General features: G+C 33.5%; 1 protein-coding gene across 2 annotated transcripts; it reads left to right on the top strand.

Annotated features, from left to right (window-relative positions):
• The first annotated feature begins 10352 nt into the window (after positions 1-10352).
• LOC114419326 (pentatricopeptide repeat-containing protein At1g31430-like) lies at positions 10353-14769 on the top strand. Of its 2 annotated transcripts, XR_003668237.1 has the most exons (3): positions 10353-10644; positions 10737-13013; positions 14326-14769. XR_003668237.1 is itself a non-coding variant. In XM_028384982.1 (2 exons), the coding sequence occupies exons 1-2, from the start codon at positions 10618-10620 to the stop codon at positions 12573-12575; spliced, it is 1866 nt and encodes a 621-aa protein (XP_028240783.1). In that variant the 5' UTR covers positions 10353-10617; the 3' UTR covers positions 12576-13169. The 2 variants fall into 2 exon arrangements, 1 of the variants encoding a protein (XP_028240783.1); XM_028384982.1 differs by lacking the exon at positions 14326-14769 and having other exon boundaries at positions 10737-13169.
• The last annotated feature ends 214 nt before the right edge of the window (positions 14770-14983 follow it).

Genomic DNA, 14983 nt, shown 5'->3' with positions numbered 1-14983 from the left:
GAACAGTGGTCACCAGAGAACGAGTGTGGCTTCTCTCTTCAGAGTTGAGACTCTTTGTTCTAACCCACATCTACCCTACCCCTAACCCACTGTATCAGGGAACTAAATGGGTTGGGGCTTCTTCAGCCTCCTTAATGGGTAAAAAAAGGGGAGATGCTAGGTGCACCCAGCAATTTTTATGAATGGGCAATTTTGCCCTTTAATAAAAAATTATAAAAAGCCCCCCCCCCCCCCCTCTCCGGAAGAAACTTTCCTTCCGCGAAGCTTCTTCTCCCTCTCTGCGAACTGCTTCTTCTCCCTTCTCCGCGAACTGCTTCTTCTTCTCCGCAAGGCAAGCGCGAACCTCGTCTTCTTCTTCTTCGCGAACGAGGTTAGTCTCCCTAACTCCCCTTTGCTTGTATGATACAACATTGTTGTAGCAGTGGAACCTTAGGATAGTAACCTTAGGGTAGAAGACGAGAGGAGAGGACGCCGGAAAAAATGGGGAAAGGAGGCTCACGGCGGAGCCTTCCGGAAGACCCGTTAGGGGTTCTTCCGGAAGTTCAGGAAGAACATTTTCCGGAAAGTTTCCGGAAGAAGTGTTCTTCCGGAAGTAACCAAACGTCTTCTGGAAGAACACTTCTTCCGGAAGACTCCCGGAAAACCTCTTCCGGGAACTTTCCGGAAGAAGTGGTTCATCCGAAAGAATTCCGGAAGACGTGCTCTTCCGGAAGAACTTTCAAATTTCCGGAAGACCTTTCCGGAAGAACCACTTCTTCCGGAAGTGGTTTTTTTGTTTTTTTTTTTGCTTTTTTTTTAAAAACAAAATTTAAACAGAAATTGTTTTTTAAATGAATTATTTTATTTATTTTGGTTATTTTGTTTTTTAGATTTTATGAAAAATGAGGTTTGGGTTTTTGATGTCATGTTTTTTTTATAATTTAAATTGTGTATTTTTACTAAATATTAATTTGTAAATTATTTTTTTTTAATAAAAGTAGTTGTGTTTGTTTTTGTTTATTGTTTATTTTTTTAAATTAGTGTTTTTTCTTTAAAAATGAAGTTGTCTATTTTTATAATTAAAGTTGTGTGTTTTGGAAGTTTTATAAAAATACTAATTTTTTTATAATTAATTAGTTTTTTTATTATAAATGAAGTATTTTATTTTCTAAAAAAATTGTGGATGTTTACTAAATAATTGTTTTACATTAGTTGTTTAATTTTTTTTTAAAATTAAGTTGTGGATGTTTAGTAATGAATTATTTTTATATTAGTTGTGTTTTTTTTATAAATGAAGTTGTTTATTTTTTTTAAAAAAAAATTAACTTGTGGATGGTTACTAAGTAATTTAGTTGTGTTTTTTTTAGAAATGAAGTTTCTTATTTTTTTTTTAAATTAAGAGTTGGATGTTTACTAAATAATTTTTTAACATTAGTTGTTTAATTTTTTTAAAAAAATTAAGTTGTGGATGTTTAGTAATGAATTTTTTTTATATTAGTTGTGTTTTTTTTTATAAATGAAGTTGTTTATTTATTTTTTAAAAAAATTAACTTGTGGATGTTTACTAAGTAATTTAGTTGTGTTTTTTTTTAGAAATGAAGTTTCTTATTTTTTTTTAAATTAAGAGTTGGATGTTTACTAATTAATTTTTTTTACATTAGTTGTGTTTTTTTTATAAATGAAGTTGTTTAATTTTTTTAAAAATTAAGTTGTGGATGTTTAGTAATGAATTATTTTTATATTAGTTGTGTTTTTTTTATAAATGAAGTTGTTTAATTTTTAAAAAAAAATTAAGTTGTGCATGTTTATTAATAAATTTCTTTTACATTAGTTGTTTTTTTTATATAAATGAAGTTGTTTAATTTTTTTTTAAAATTAGGTTGTGTATGTGTGAAAATAATTTGATTTAAGTTAGTCTTATTTGTTTATAAATAAAGTTGTTTTTTTATAAAGAAAATTGTGTATATTTTGACCGAAAAAAATACGTGTTCGACATGATTTACAGATCATGGCTAGAACACGAGGTTTAGGTCGTGCCATAGGTAGAGTTGTAGGCAGAGATAGAGGTGCTGACGAGGATGCTGGCGATGTTCCCGAGAGGCGTAGGCCTACTGCCTCAGCCCGTAGGCTACGCGTTCATCAGATGACTACGGAGGGACGTGATATGGCTGAGGACGTCGCTGACATGACTGATGATGTCCCTGAGCAGCCTACGGAGGCACCTGAAATGCGTGCGGACGCACAGGGTGCTGATAATGGTGAGGGGTCAGATGGTGATGATGCTGCAGAGGGATTCCCTGGTGGTCCACGTGACCGTCAATGCTGACATCATTTGCCGAGCATGTTGCACATGCTGTGTGGAGTGGACAGGTATTTTAATTTGTTAATTATTTGTCATTGTTTATTTATTTGTTTATGATTAATTTTTTTTAATAATTGTATAATTTGTACTTCAAATCAGGAACGTCCTGATTTGAAGTTAGTGTCACATGGGAGGAAGGTGACACTGATTGGGAGGCCAGTGCCTGAGATTGAAGGCATGGTGGCTGCCACAGGATTAAGTCCACTGATAGATTGTTCAGTTATTACTGGCGATCCTGGACTTATATCCGCATTTGTGGAGAGGTGGCACAGTGAGACTAGCACCTTCCACCTTCCTGTAGGAGAGCTGACGATCACATTGGATGATGTGTCGTCCATCCTACATTTGCCCATCACTGGCACCTTGCACAGTTTCCACGCTCTTTCTACGGAGGAGGCCAGATTCTTGCTTACGGAGTTGCTGGAAGTGCCTGCCGAGGAGGCCAGAGCCGAGACAGCACTCACACGTGGAGCATATGTACGATTAGGATGGGTTCGTGACATTTATGAGACCAGATGTCAGGCCCGGCGGTGGATTGTCGCAGCTCGCGCTTATCTGCTGCACCTTGTCGGTTGCACTCTTTTTGCTAATAAGAGTGCAACATACGTGCATGTGGTCCACCTTGACGCTTTCCGGGACCTCGCTCATAGTGGTGGTTACGCTTGGGGGGTTGCGGCGCTGGTTCATATGTATGACCAGTTAGATGAGGCTTGTAGGACCACCACCCGACAGCTTGCGGGGTACTTGACGCTACTTCAGGTAAATTTTGTGTTTATTAATATGTTAGGTTCGATTATGATTTAAACATGTTTTTATGTTATGTTAACCTCAATTATTGTGTAGTGCTGGATCTATGAGCACTTCCCTAGTGTGCACCAGTGCGTGACTAACAAATAAAATCAGTTGTTAATACTTGTTTGTTTTTGTGTTGCCTAGGTGCATGACCTTATTCGTCCATGCTGTAATAAATTTTTCCTTGTGGGGGATAATCCATGTGTCGTTAACATAGTCAACGAACATCGGCCAAGGCGAACAAGCAACTTGAAACTTCTGATGTGACTCATGGAACTCGTATTCGGACGGACAATCAACCAAAGTACCCCAGCTATCCATTACATAGTCCCACGCATTTTTTTCCCCGATTAAAGATTTGCACTTCGCCTTCACATTCTTATCGATATGAAACCTACACAACAAATTAGTAGACTCGGGAAACACAGTTTTCACTGCATTCATCAGTGCTAGGTCTCTGTCAGTGACAATAACAAGAGGGAGGCGATCGTGTCTTAAAAATAGGCCTCGAAATCGTTCCAAAGCCCATACAATATTATTAACACGCTCAGCCTCCAGATATGCAAACCCAGCAGAGAATGTCATCGCCGTTGGTGTCACTCCAACAAAGTCAAGTAGTGGGAGTCTGTACCTGTTTGTTTTGTAGGTACTGTCTATAAAAAACACCAGATGACATGCATTGCATAACTTTACTGCATCTCGGTGACACCGAAACAGATCACGCACCACAACTTCATCCTTCAATCTATGCCAATGAATGTATTGATCACGTTCGAGAAGCTTCATCAGATGCTGCATTTCGGTATCAGCTCCTCTTATTGAAGAACGATATGCACTTCTTGCATTGTAAATTTGCTTTATCGTGGTGTAACTGTCGGCATTGTGTTCCTTCAACGTTAGCAAGATGTTTTTCGGTTTCACCATCGACTTTGTCATATCAGCAATAATTTTCTTTTCTTCCTTAGTCAATCGCCCGGCGTATGGATGTCCAACTAAGGACTTCGCCAATTCATGATTATGAATCCCACAGATCAACTTCACCATCCAACCTTTCCCTCCATGCACTGGTTTCCCACGAAGCCTGAAGGGACAACCACATTTCCTACTCCCGGTGTCTTTTCTAACGAATTCTTTATTTCTACACTTGTACGTACCACTCCTTTCACACCCAATTAACATAAATGAACTTCTTCCCCTGCTACCGGTCTCTGTGTCAGATCTCAAAATCACTGCAACAAATCCATTTTCATGGGCAACTGTTCGAGCCCATTGCAAAACATCATCTCGAGTAGCGAATACCTACAACGCAACCCTAACATATTAATTTTCATACAAACCATCAATTCAACCAATGACTCAAATTATCTATGATTACCTGAGATGTATTAAAAGCATTTGAACAATCGATATGTGGTTCATTCACTCCACATTCTTCTTGATTATCATAATCATAATCCATATGAACTTCTTGTGACATCGCAAAGTCATACCTCCATTGATCTTCGTCCATCTTAAGGACATATGCATCATACACAAGTACATTCAAATTATCATATAACCACATCCAAAAATTTACTACACCTTAAATAACAAACATATTAATAGCACATATGCATCATACACGACTATATTAAAATTATCATATAACCACATCGATAAATTGACTACTTATTAACTAACAACTAATACAAATATATTCTAAATTTATAACTACATTATTTACTTAAACTAAACTTATCACTATAATAAACAACTAATAAAACATTTTTGTACCATTATACATTTAAGTTACCTAAATCATTTAATATTATACCATTATACCTAATTAAATCAATAATCCACAACATATATAAAACAGAAATAAAAAAAATTATAAAACAGAAATATATATATATATATACCATTATAAAAGAAAACAATTATAATCCACAATATATATCATTATACTTAATTAAACCAATAATCCATTATTAACTAACAGATATATATATATATATATAAATTATAAAACAGAAATTAAAAAAACTTGCTAATAATTTAACATTCCGGAAGAAGGTCTTCTGGAAGTAACGAAGGCCAATTTCGGAAGAAGTGCTTCCGGAAACTACTTCCGAAAGACCTTCTTCCGGAATTGGCCTTAGTAACTTCCGGAAGCACTTCTTCCGGAATTGACCTTCGTTACTTCCGGAAGACCTTCTTCCGGAAGTGGTCATTTCGGACCTTCCTCCTACTGTGCCTAAAATTTCTTCTGGATACACTTTTTACTGTTTTTCTTCTCTAAAAACTAACCGGAAAATGAAATAGATGCGTACCTCCGACGAAATAGGAACAACAGCCACTAATAAAACTTCAAATACGGAACACGGGACCACCAAATCTTCAAATACTTCACGGGACCACCAACGGAGACGGCAAAAGGGACCACCACCGAAACAACAGCAAGCAAACGGAAGAAACAAACAAAGCAAACGGAAGAAGAAACAAAGAAGAAAGCGCAGTAAAACACAGCCTGGACACGTTAATTTAAAGAAATTTACACAAGGGCAAAATCGTCATTACATACGCATTAAATATTATTTTATTTTTACTTATTATTATAAAATGAAAATTCTTTTTTCTTCATTTTGTTATAAAATAATAATCATTTTTTTAGTATATATTAACTTTTGTAATAGAAATTAAATGTTATCATAATAAATAATTTATATTTTTAATAAAATTTACGAATTAATTAATTTTTATGGTTTAAATTATACTAAATTGTCACACAAATTAATATTTGACATGCGCGTAAAAAACAAATTATAAATATTAGTCATAATTACGTTCACTAATTATTTAATTATTTATGTATAATAGTATTAATTATTTTATAAATTAGTTTATCCAATTAAAAGTAAATTATTACAAAATAAAATATTTTAAAAAAAAAACTAACTTCCGGAAGAAAATGGAAATCTTCCGGAAGAAGCTTCTTCCGAAAACATTCCGGATGACGTTCTTCCGAAAGTTGTTTGTGAGTACTTCCAGAAGACACAAATTCTTCTTCCGGAAGAAGGTTCTTCCGGAAAAGTTCCGGAAAGAGGTTTTCCGGAAAGTTTCCGGAAAAATCTTCTTCCGGAAGAAGAATTGCTGAAGGGCAGTTTCGCCACTTCACTGTTTGTTGGGTGCCCCAGCAATAATGCTGGGTGCACGTAGCAACTCCCTAAAAAAAGGGCTAGCAAGGTAATGACCTAGGGCTACCCCATGGGTTGGGGCCTGTTTGACAGCTCTGGTCAAAAGTTTATATTTTGACATTTAGTCAAAATAATCTATTAAAAAAATATTTCTAAATACTTAGTTAAAAACCATTTTTCAAAAATTGAAAAATGACGATGTTTTATAGTTATATATGTGTGTGTTTTAAATATAATTGAGATTCTAATATATAAAATATGAATCCTTTATATTCAAGTGAAATTCTAAAATAATATACATGTTAAAAAAAACATCAGATGCAGATTTAAATTGTAATCCATGATAATAATATTGTATTATACATGTTATTTTGAAAAGGCTTTTCCAATGGAAATTTGAATTCACATATAAATGTCTACATATGCACCGAATTTACTTGTAACTCATGATCCAGTAAGCTATGTTTAACTATATAGATAATGGTAGATTGTTTAATCTACATATACCAAGATAAGAAAATAGTGTGTTGTGATGTTAAATATGTGGCCTGAATCTATATGGGATAGGGACCACCGTGTTATGATGAATGTGAAAATGTCATGATTGTCTTGTAAAGTCGCATCATAATGCATGTGTGTCTATTAAAATGTATATTGTTTTGTGAATATGGTACAAATGTTTACCACGAGTGATGATACATTGTTTTAATTGTTTTTAATCCTTACATTGTTATATGTACTGCTGAGATGTATCTCACTCTTCTATTTTGTTTGTCTTGTTTGTGTTTGGGTTGATATCATTTGCGGGTGAGGTTCAGTATCATGCTAAGGATGATTGTTGAGGAGAGGTTTGGACCTCAATTTATAATTTGTTTATTTTATGTTTTCTTTATGGGTTGTAATGCTATGATACATTTTTATTTTATAAGTTTTTTTATTAAAAATCATAAATATTATGTGGATACCTCGTAAAAAGTGTCACAAGTTTTATCAATAACATTCTAGTAAGTACTTCGGTTAGTCATTTGATGGAGTAGTGGAATCCCCAAGTACTTCTCAAGATCCTTTGTAACTTGGAACCCAGAAGCCTCTCTTGCTTGATGTCTAGTCGCATATGGCAGGTTTTTTTAAAAGAAAACTCAAGTCTTTTCCTTGCTTACCCTCTAGCCTGAACTCTCAGAATAAATCCAAACATGACTAAATAATCTTCACTTGATCCATATCAACCTTAGCAAAACAAATCAAGTCATATGCAAACACCAAGTGTGAGAGAAAGGAACCCCTCCTGCACAAATGAATTGGCTTCCACATTTTGTTATTCACTGTCATCTGAATCACATGAAATAATCTCTCCATACACAAGACAAAAAGATGAGGAGAAAGAGGGTTCCCTTGTCTTATGCCTTGAGATGGAACAAACTTATCCAAGACATCTCTATTCCATAACACCTACAAACTAGCAAAATATACTAATTAATAAAAAATAAATTGACTTTTAAAATAGTTTTTAAAAAAACAAATTTATATATATGTCAATTTTTTTATTAAATAACAATGTAAAAAAAATGGGTACATATATTATTTATTCTAAAAAAATCTAAAAAATTAAAGACAACAAAAATATATAATATTCTTAAAAATATCGAGAAGCATGCTTTTTAAACTATATCAAATAAATAAATAAATTTGTACACCAAACTATCGCTCCTTTGTCATCATGGCATGAAGACTCGACAGTACGGGTCAAAGTAGTCAGTAGGCAAAGTCACTTGTCAAAGGCCTATGGCCCAACCTCTTTACGGCCTTACTCAACTCGACTCATTTAGTAAAAATGTTAGACTCAAGCTTTTTAAAAGACTTTTTAGATAATTAGACCAAGTCATAGGCCTTTAAAAAAATCTATTAAGCTTGAAGGGCTAACCTATTTAGCAACAATATTATTTAATGAAAATTTTATTAGCAATATGATATATAATAATTATTTTAATGAAATTGCAAAATTACTTTATGTGGTCTAACGATTTGAATCATTTTAATGTTTGAAATTGGTTAATTTCAATAAGCATAGATGGATAACAAGAATATGGACTCTTTTCTTTTGGGTAAGGGTGTTCGCTGGCCGGTTTTAACCAAATTCAGGACTCAACCTAATCAAATTTGATTAGTTTGCTTTGATTTGGTTTTTACATTTTTTAAACCCAACCCAATTCATTCATGAACGATTTGGTTCAGTTCGTGCCAACAGGTTATCCATTTAAATTAGATCTTTTTTTCTTAGAACTACTATTTTATATCAAGATTCATCCAAATATCCAATACAATTAATATCATCAACATAATATTCTAAAATACACTAATGCAACTTTAAAAAAATATTCTTCAACGATATTTACTATAATAGTCTAAATCATAATTATTTCCTACAAACTAGTTTCTTGCAACAAGCTTTGCTACAACCAGATTTGTTGCAACCAGATTTGCTGAAACAAATGAACAAAATATGATTCATTAATATTATAAACATGACAGAAAAAATAAATATGAAAAAAAGGTGAAACAAATAATAATGTACCTGGAAGTAATACCTTAAGAAGTTCCAACACTTGCAATTCCAACACTTGGAGTTCCAATATTAGTCATATTTAAAGTCAAACCAAACAACTTTAAAAAATTTGATTGGTTTTGATCTGAATAAATCTGAACCTGTGACTCAACCCGTATTTGATCGGTTCGGTTCGATTTTGACCCAAATACATAAATGACTCAACTCAACTTTTCAGATCGATTTTGGTCAATTCAAGTTCATGGGTGACCCGTACCCATGAACACCCCTACTTTTGATGAGACTTAAAAGGTTATCATTCATAATATTTTTAGGCAATTTTTGATTACATCTTATGACTTAAAATTGTCCTACTACTGTTTCTAATAAAATTCTTTGATTTTATTAAAGAAAAAAATAGAAATACAACACATTCAATTTTTGGGTAACATGGAAATAACATGTTAATAATTGGTTACTCTATTTTAACATATAATACTTTTATTATTATATAATTTACACTTTTTAATCCAAGCCTACAAAATAGACTCTTGATAGGTAACAAACCCAAAACTTTAGCCATAGAAATATAAAGGGTGTTGCTAGGTGCACCCAGCAGTATTGCTGGTGCACCCAGCATTTCCCCTTTTTCCCAATTTTGCCCTTCACACTTTTTTCGATAAGATCTTACGGAAGAGTGTTACATTAAAAATAGTGTTCCAAACAAGACTCAAACCTCTAACTTTCAGGTTATTAGTACAATGCTCTAACCAACTGAGCTAATAAGCCAATTATATTACAAAATAAATAATGTTGCTATACATAACACTAAAATTTCTAATGTATATTTAATGTGTATGTAAATTTAAATAATAAATTTTATTACAATTAATTTTGATATAAATCATACAAATTATTTAATCTGTATATTTTTTAAAAATAAAAAATATTTACTTTTACAAAATTTAATATATATTAAATTTTGTAATAATAAAAAAATTAATGCACAAATGAGTAATTTAACATATTAATAATTAAAAAAAATAAAACTTTAAGAAATTAAAAAAAATCCAAAAAACCAATATATATAATAAAACTTTAAGGAATTAAAAAAACCAAAAAACCAATATAATATATATTGGTATTTTGGTTTTTTTTAATTCCTTAAAGTTTTATTTTTTTTAATTATTAATATGTTAAATTACTCATTTGTGCATTAATTTTTTTATTATATATTAAATTTTGTAATAGTAAATATTTTTTATTTTTTAAAAAATATATGGATTAAATAATTTGTATGATTTATATCAAAATTAATTATAACAAAATTTATTATTTAAATTTATATACGCATTAAATATACATTAGAAATTTTAGTATTATATATAACAATATTATTTATTTTGTAATGCAATTGGTTCATTAGCTCACTTGGTTAAAGAATTCTGTTAACTAAGATCTTAAGGGCAAAATTAGAAGAAAAAACTGCTGTACCAGCAATACTGCAGGCTCGGCTCGGTGCATAGTAACACCCAAATATAAAATATACCATGCCAAGCTTAAGTAGGACTCGGTATGATCCAATTCTTCATGAATTGAGTTTTTTGGGTTCTGGGATTCTATCAATAAGCCATTTGCCAAATTCTTCATGGCTGGAACATTGACGTGCTTTTTTCGTTTTGAATTAATTAGTTAGTGGGGAAGTGTTGTATTTTGTGGCATGCATTTTCTGACTTCAAGTTTCTGGTATTGGGAATGAAAGTGAAATGAGGTGGTGTTCGGCACTGATTGAGGTTCAATCCTTTAAGCTTCTTTTACTTTTTAGTTTTTATTACTGTTAGTGTTAGCTTGGACTGATACAAATTCAAACTGATATACAATGCAGTGTTCAAAACTAATGAAGGGAACATACATTTCTCTTCTCAAAAGCTGCAAATCCATGTCCCAATTGAAGCAAATTCAGGCCCACATATTCTGTGTTGGCCTTCAACAAGACAGAGACACCCTCAACAAGCTCATGGCCTTTTCTATGGACTCATCACTAGGGGATTTTAACTATGCAAACAGAATCTTCAACTACATTCATGACCCCTCTTTGTTTATCTACAACCTCATGATCAAGGCCTTTGTGAAAAGCGGTAGTTTTAGGAGTGCCATTTCTCTTTTTCAGCAGCTGAGGGAACATGGTGTGTGGCCTGATAACTACACCTACCCTTATGTTTTGAAGGGTATTGGTTGCATTGGGGAGGTTAGGGAAGGGGAAAAGGTTCATGCTTTTGTGGTTAAAACTGGCCTTGAGTTTGACCCTTATGTGTGTAACTCCTTCATGGATATGTATGCTGAGTTGGGCCTGGTTGAGGGGTTCACCCAGGTGTTTGAGGAAATGCCTGACAGGGATGCAGTTTCTTGGAACATCATGATTTCTGGTTATGTCAGATGCAAGAGGTTTGAGGAGGCTGTTGATGTTTACCGGCGAATGTGGACGGAGAGCAATGAAAAGCCCAATGAAGCCACGGTTGTGAGCACTCTGTCGGCTTGTGCAGTGTTGAGAAATTTGGAGCTTGGCAAGGAAATTCATGATTACATTGCAAGTGAACTGGACCTTACTACTATAATGGGGAATGCTTTGTTGGACATGTATTGTAAGTGTGGGCATGTGAGCGTGGCCAGGGAGATTTTTGATGCAATGACCGTGAAGAATGTGAATTGTTGGACCAGTATGGTAACTGGGTATGTGATCTGTGGTCAGTTGGATCAAGCTAGAAATTTGTTTGAGAGGAGTCCAAGTAGGGATATTGTTCTTTGGACAGCTATGATTAATGGGTATGTGCAATTTAATCGTTTTGAAGAGACAATTGCATTATTTGGGGAGATGCAGATCAGAGGTGTGAAACCAGATAAGTTCATTGTGGTTACTCTCCTTACAGGTTGTGCTCAATCGGGAGCTCTGGAGCAGGGCAAGTGGATTCATAATTACATAGATGAAAACAGAATCAAGGTGGATGCTGTGGTTGGTACTGCCCTTATTGAAATGTATGCTAAATGTGGTTGCATAGAGAAATCTTTCGAAATTTTTAATGGATTGAAGGAAAAGGATACTACCTCATGGACTTCAATTATTTGTGGGCTGGCCATGAATGGTAAACCAAGTGAAGCACTTGAATTGTTTAAAGCAATGCAAACATGTGGGTTAAAACCTGATGATATTACTTTTGTTGCTGTTTTAAGTGCTTGTAGTCATGCAGGATTGGTTGAAGAAGGCCGCAAGTTATTTCATTCCATGTCAAGTATGTATCACATTGAGCCAAATTTAGAGCACTATGGGTGTTTCATTGACCTTCTTGGTCGAGCCGGACTTTTACAAGAGGCAGAGGAGTTGGTGAAGAAGTTACCAGCTCAAAACAATGAAATAATAGTTCCACTCTATGGAGCTTTGCTGAGTGCCTGCAGAACTTATGGCAACATTGATATGGGTGAAAGGCTTGCTACAGCACTGGCAAAAGTTAAATCCAGTGATTCAAGTCTTCATACACTTCTTGCTAGCATTTATGCTTCTGCTGACAGATGGGAAGATGTGAGAAAGGTGAGAAATAAAATGAAAGATCTGGGAATCAAAAAGGTGCCAGGATATAGTGCCATTGAGGTGGATGGCAAGTGGCAACAGAGGTTAAGTGAGGGCCCTTTCCCATTTCCGGACAAAAATTGGTCTTCCTGCAGGGGATAGGTAATCGACAGCTGATTTTTAATTTGAATCATCAATTTTTAACTGGTAAATGCAATATGGAAGTTTCACAATTCAAATGTTTTATTTGGATCATGCAACTATTCAATTCCATAAACTTTTCCTACAATCCCTGAATACACAAAGTCCCATGTTTATGGACTATGGATGAAAATTAATGGCTACTATCTATTGGGGTCGATGGAGAACTCAAGTAATGGCTGCTGTCCTACAGCCAAGAGAATCTGATATTGTAAGCGAAAGTGCCAGATTTGAACATAGGCTCCTATTGATTTATACTTCACTCTTCTTGCTTGGAGTAAGCTTATCTCCAAATGTTTGCTGTATTCTCAGCAAATACCATCCTCAGTTCCACTTTGGCATTATAACACAGACCGTGTCTTCTCTATTCAGAATTTCAGATTATTTCAATAGTGTCAGGTATCTTTTCTTCATCCTCTCTGTTCTCTAATGGGTGTGCCTTATTCAGCCTAACTTAGTGGATCTAAATAAAAGGTAAAGATCAAATGTAGTTGAAATAAAAGAATATCGTTCCCTCTTTTCAGTATTTATGATTTTTTGTTGTACCAATGCTCACGATGACCTAATGTTATAAATTATTGAATCAACTCATTTTTAATGGATATGTATAACTAGAAAGAAAGTTTGCAAAGTATGTCCAAGCAGAAAGTAACTTCCCTTAAACAATGTTTTTATATATGATTTTTTTATAGAAATTGGCAGGTCCTTTCTATACACCAGAGCCTCTTTTTTTTCTTTTCATTTTATATTCATTTAATTAATGTTATTGTTAACTTATACTGTTATTTAATCAATTGGACTTTGTGGGTTAGGACATTCGTCTAGATAATTTGCTATCTAATTTTCGGAATACACCTCTTTTAAAAAAATATCAAATCTGTATTTCATTTGAGACATCACACATGCTCGTACATAAAATAAATCTGAAGTATGACCATTTAATTCCAACTCATTAGGGAATCAGCTAATCAGGGTTTTGTGATTGATGCTGAGAGTAGTTGAAACTTGAAACAATGTTAAATTTGGGTGTTAGAACAGATGAGTTTCGGATTTCAGGTTTATTTATATGAACAGAAGGGGTTACAAGAAAAGATAACTAAGTTTTGATTGGTGGGTTTGGCTATTCAACAAGAAGGGTTTCTATTATAATTTGATTAGTGGGTACACGTCAGGCAGTTCAACTCTGTAGAGTCCACTGTTCTTGGTAGTCTGAACGATAGAGATGACAAAGATTGGGAGTTTGGTGGACAAACATTTTGTGTAGTTAAGGAATATCTTCAGAAGGGGAATAACATAGGATTGGTTAAATATTATTGTATGTTGCAAACTTGCAACATTTGTAAGCTTGTACAGTTAAACATTGTGCATGCTCTCACTCATTTTACTCTTGGAGAGCATTATAAGGCCTAATAAAATTAAGATTATTTTCTGGTACATTCAAACTATGATTTTGCGCTAAAATAGAATTAACCATGGGCAAGATATTCTGCTGACCCAATCAATATATTATTTTATGTATTGATTTGAATATGATATAATTCATCATAATTCCTTTTTCTATAATAAAATAATTCTTTATTTCACGGTTAAGGATTAGTTCCTTTGAGAAGGTTCTTAAAAAGGATATAATCTTTTTTTTTCATTTTACATTGACTTGTTTTATTTTTTAATATAATATAATTAAAATATGGGATGTATTTTTTTTTTTTAGAGATTATAGGTATTCTCCACAGAAGCTGGGTAAGATCTCTAAAACGCTGAGATGAACAAGGTTAATGCTGAAGATGAGAAACGCAGTCCACACCTTTGACATCAGTAAATGGAGGTACCTTCCATAATATATACAGTTTCTCAGGATGATGAAGCAGAGGAAACTCGTGAAATTGAACCTCAACAAGAAAATTCTGCATCCGAACTTGCGAAGGTTTTCCTTGCTTCTGATAAAGCAAACCCCGCTCAATCCAGGAATGTTATCCATGTCTCACCATTCAAATTCAGTTTCCTTCACAAGCATGTATGATACAGAAGTTAGTTAAGCATGCGTGTGGAGTCTGTGCTTCCCCCAGTTGTTCCTAGTTTACCTCTATAATTACAGAACCAACTATACTTTTCACATGAAACATATCTTTGCTAAACGCCAATCCTCTATCTAAAAATTAAAGATTTATCTAAAAAGTAAAGCAATTAAAATTATTTTTTAAAACATTTAGTTAAATGAAAAAGAAATCAAGATCAATCATTCTCATTATTAAATATTTTTTTATTAAAAAATCACAAAATACTACTTGATTAAAAAAAAATCATCATGCACAGGACAAATGCTAGTTATTTATTATGTATATAATACATAATATATAATTATATAATAC

Source organism: Glycine soja, chromosome 7 (genome assembly GCF_004193775.1).
Source record: "Glycine soja cultivar W05 chromosome 7, ASM419377v2, whole genome shotgun sequence".
In the NCBI taxonomy this organism is placed as follows: Eukaryota; Viridiplantae; Streptophyta; class Magnoliopsida; order Fabales; family Fabaceae; genus Glycine; species Glycine soja.
The sequence above is the reverse complement of the archived record's forward strand: the minus strand, read 5'-3'. Positions and strand labels throughout refer to the sequence as shown.

Bases quoted from the DNA above. Each gene is read 5' to 3' on its own strand.
- LOC114419326 (XM_028384982.1), top strand. From the start codon at position 10,618: ATGAGGTGGTGTTCGGCACTGATTGAG. The intron at 10,645-10,736 runs GTTCAATCCTTT...TATACAATGCAG, and splicing joins GGTGTTCGGCACTGATTGAG to TGTTCAAAACTAATGAAGGG.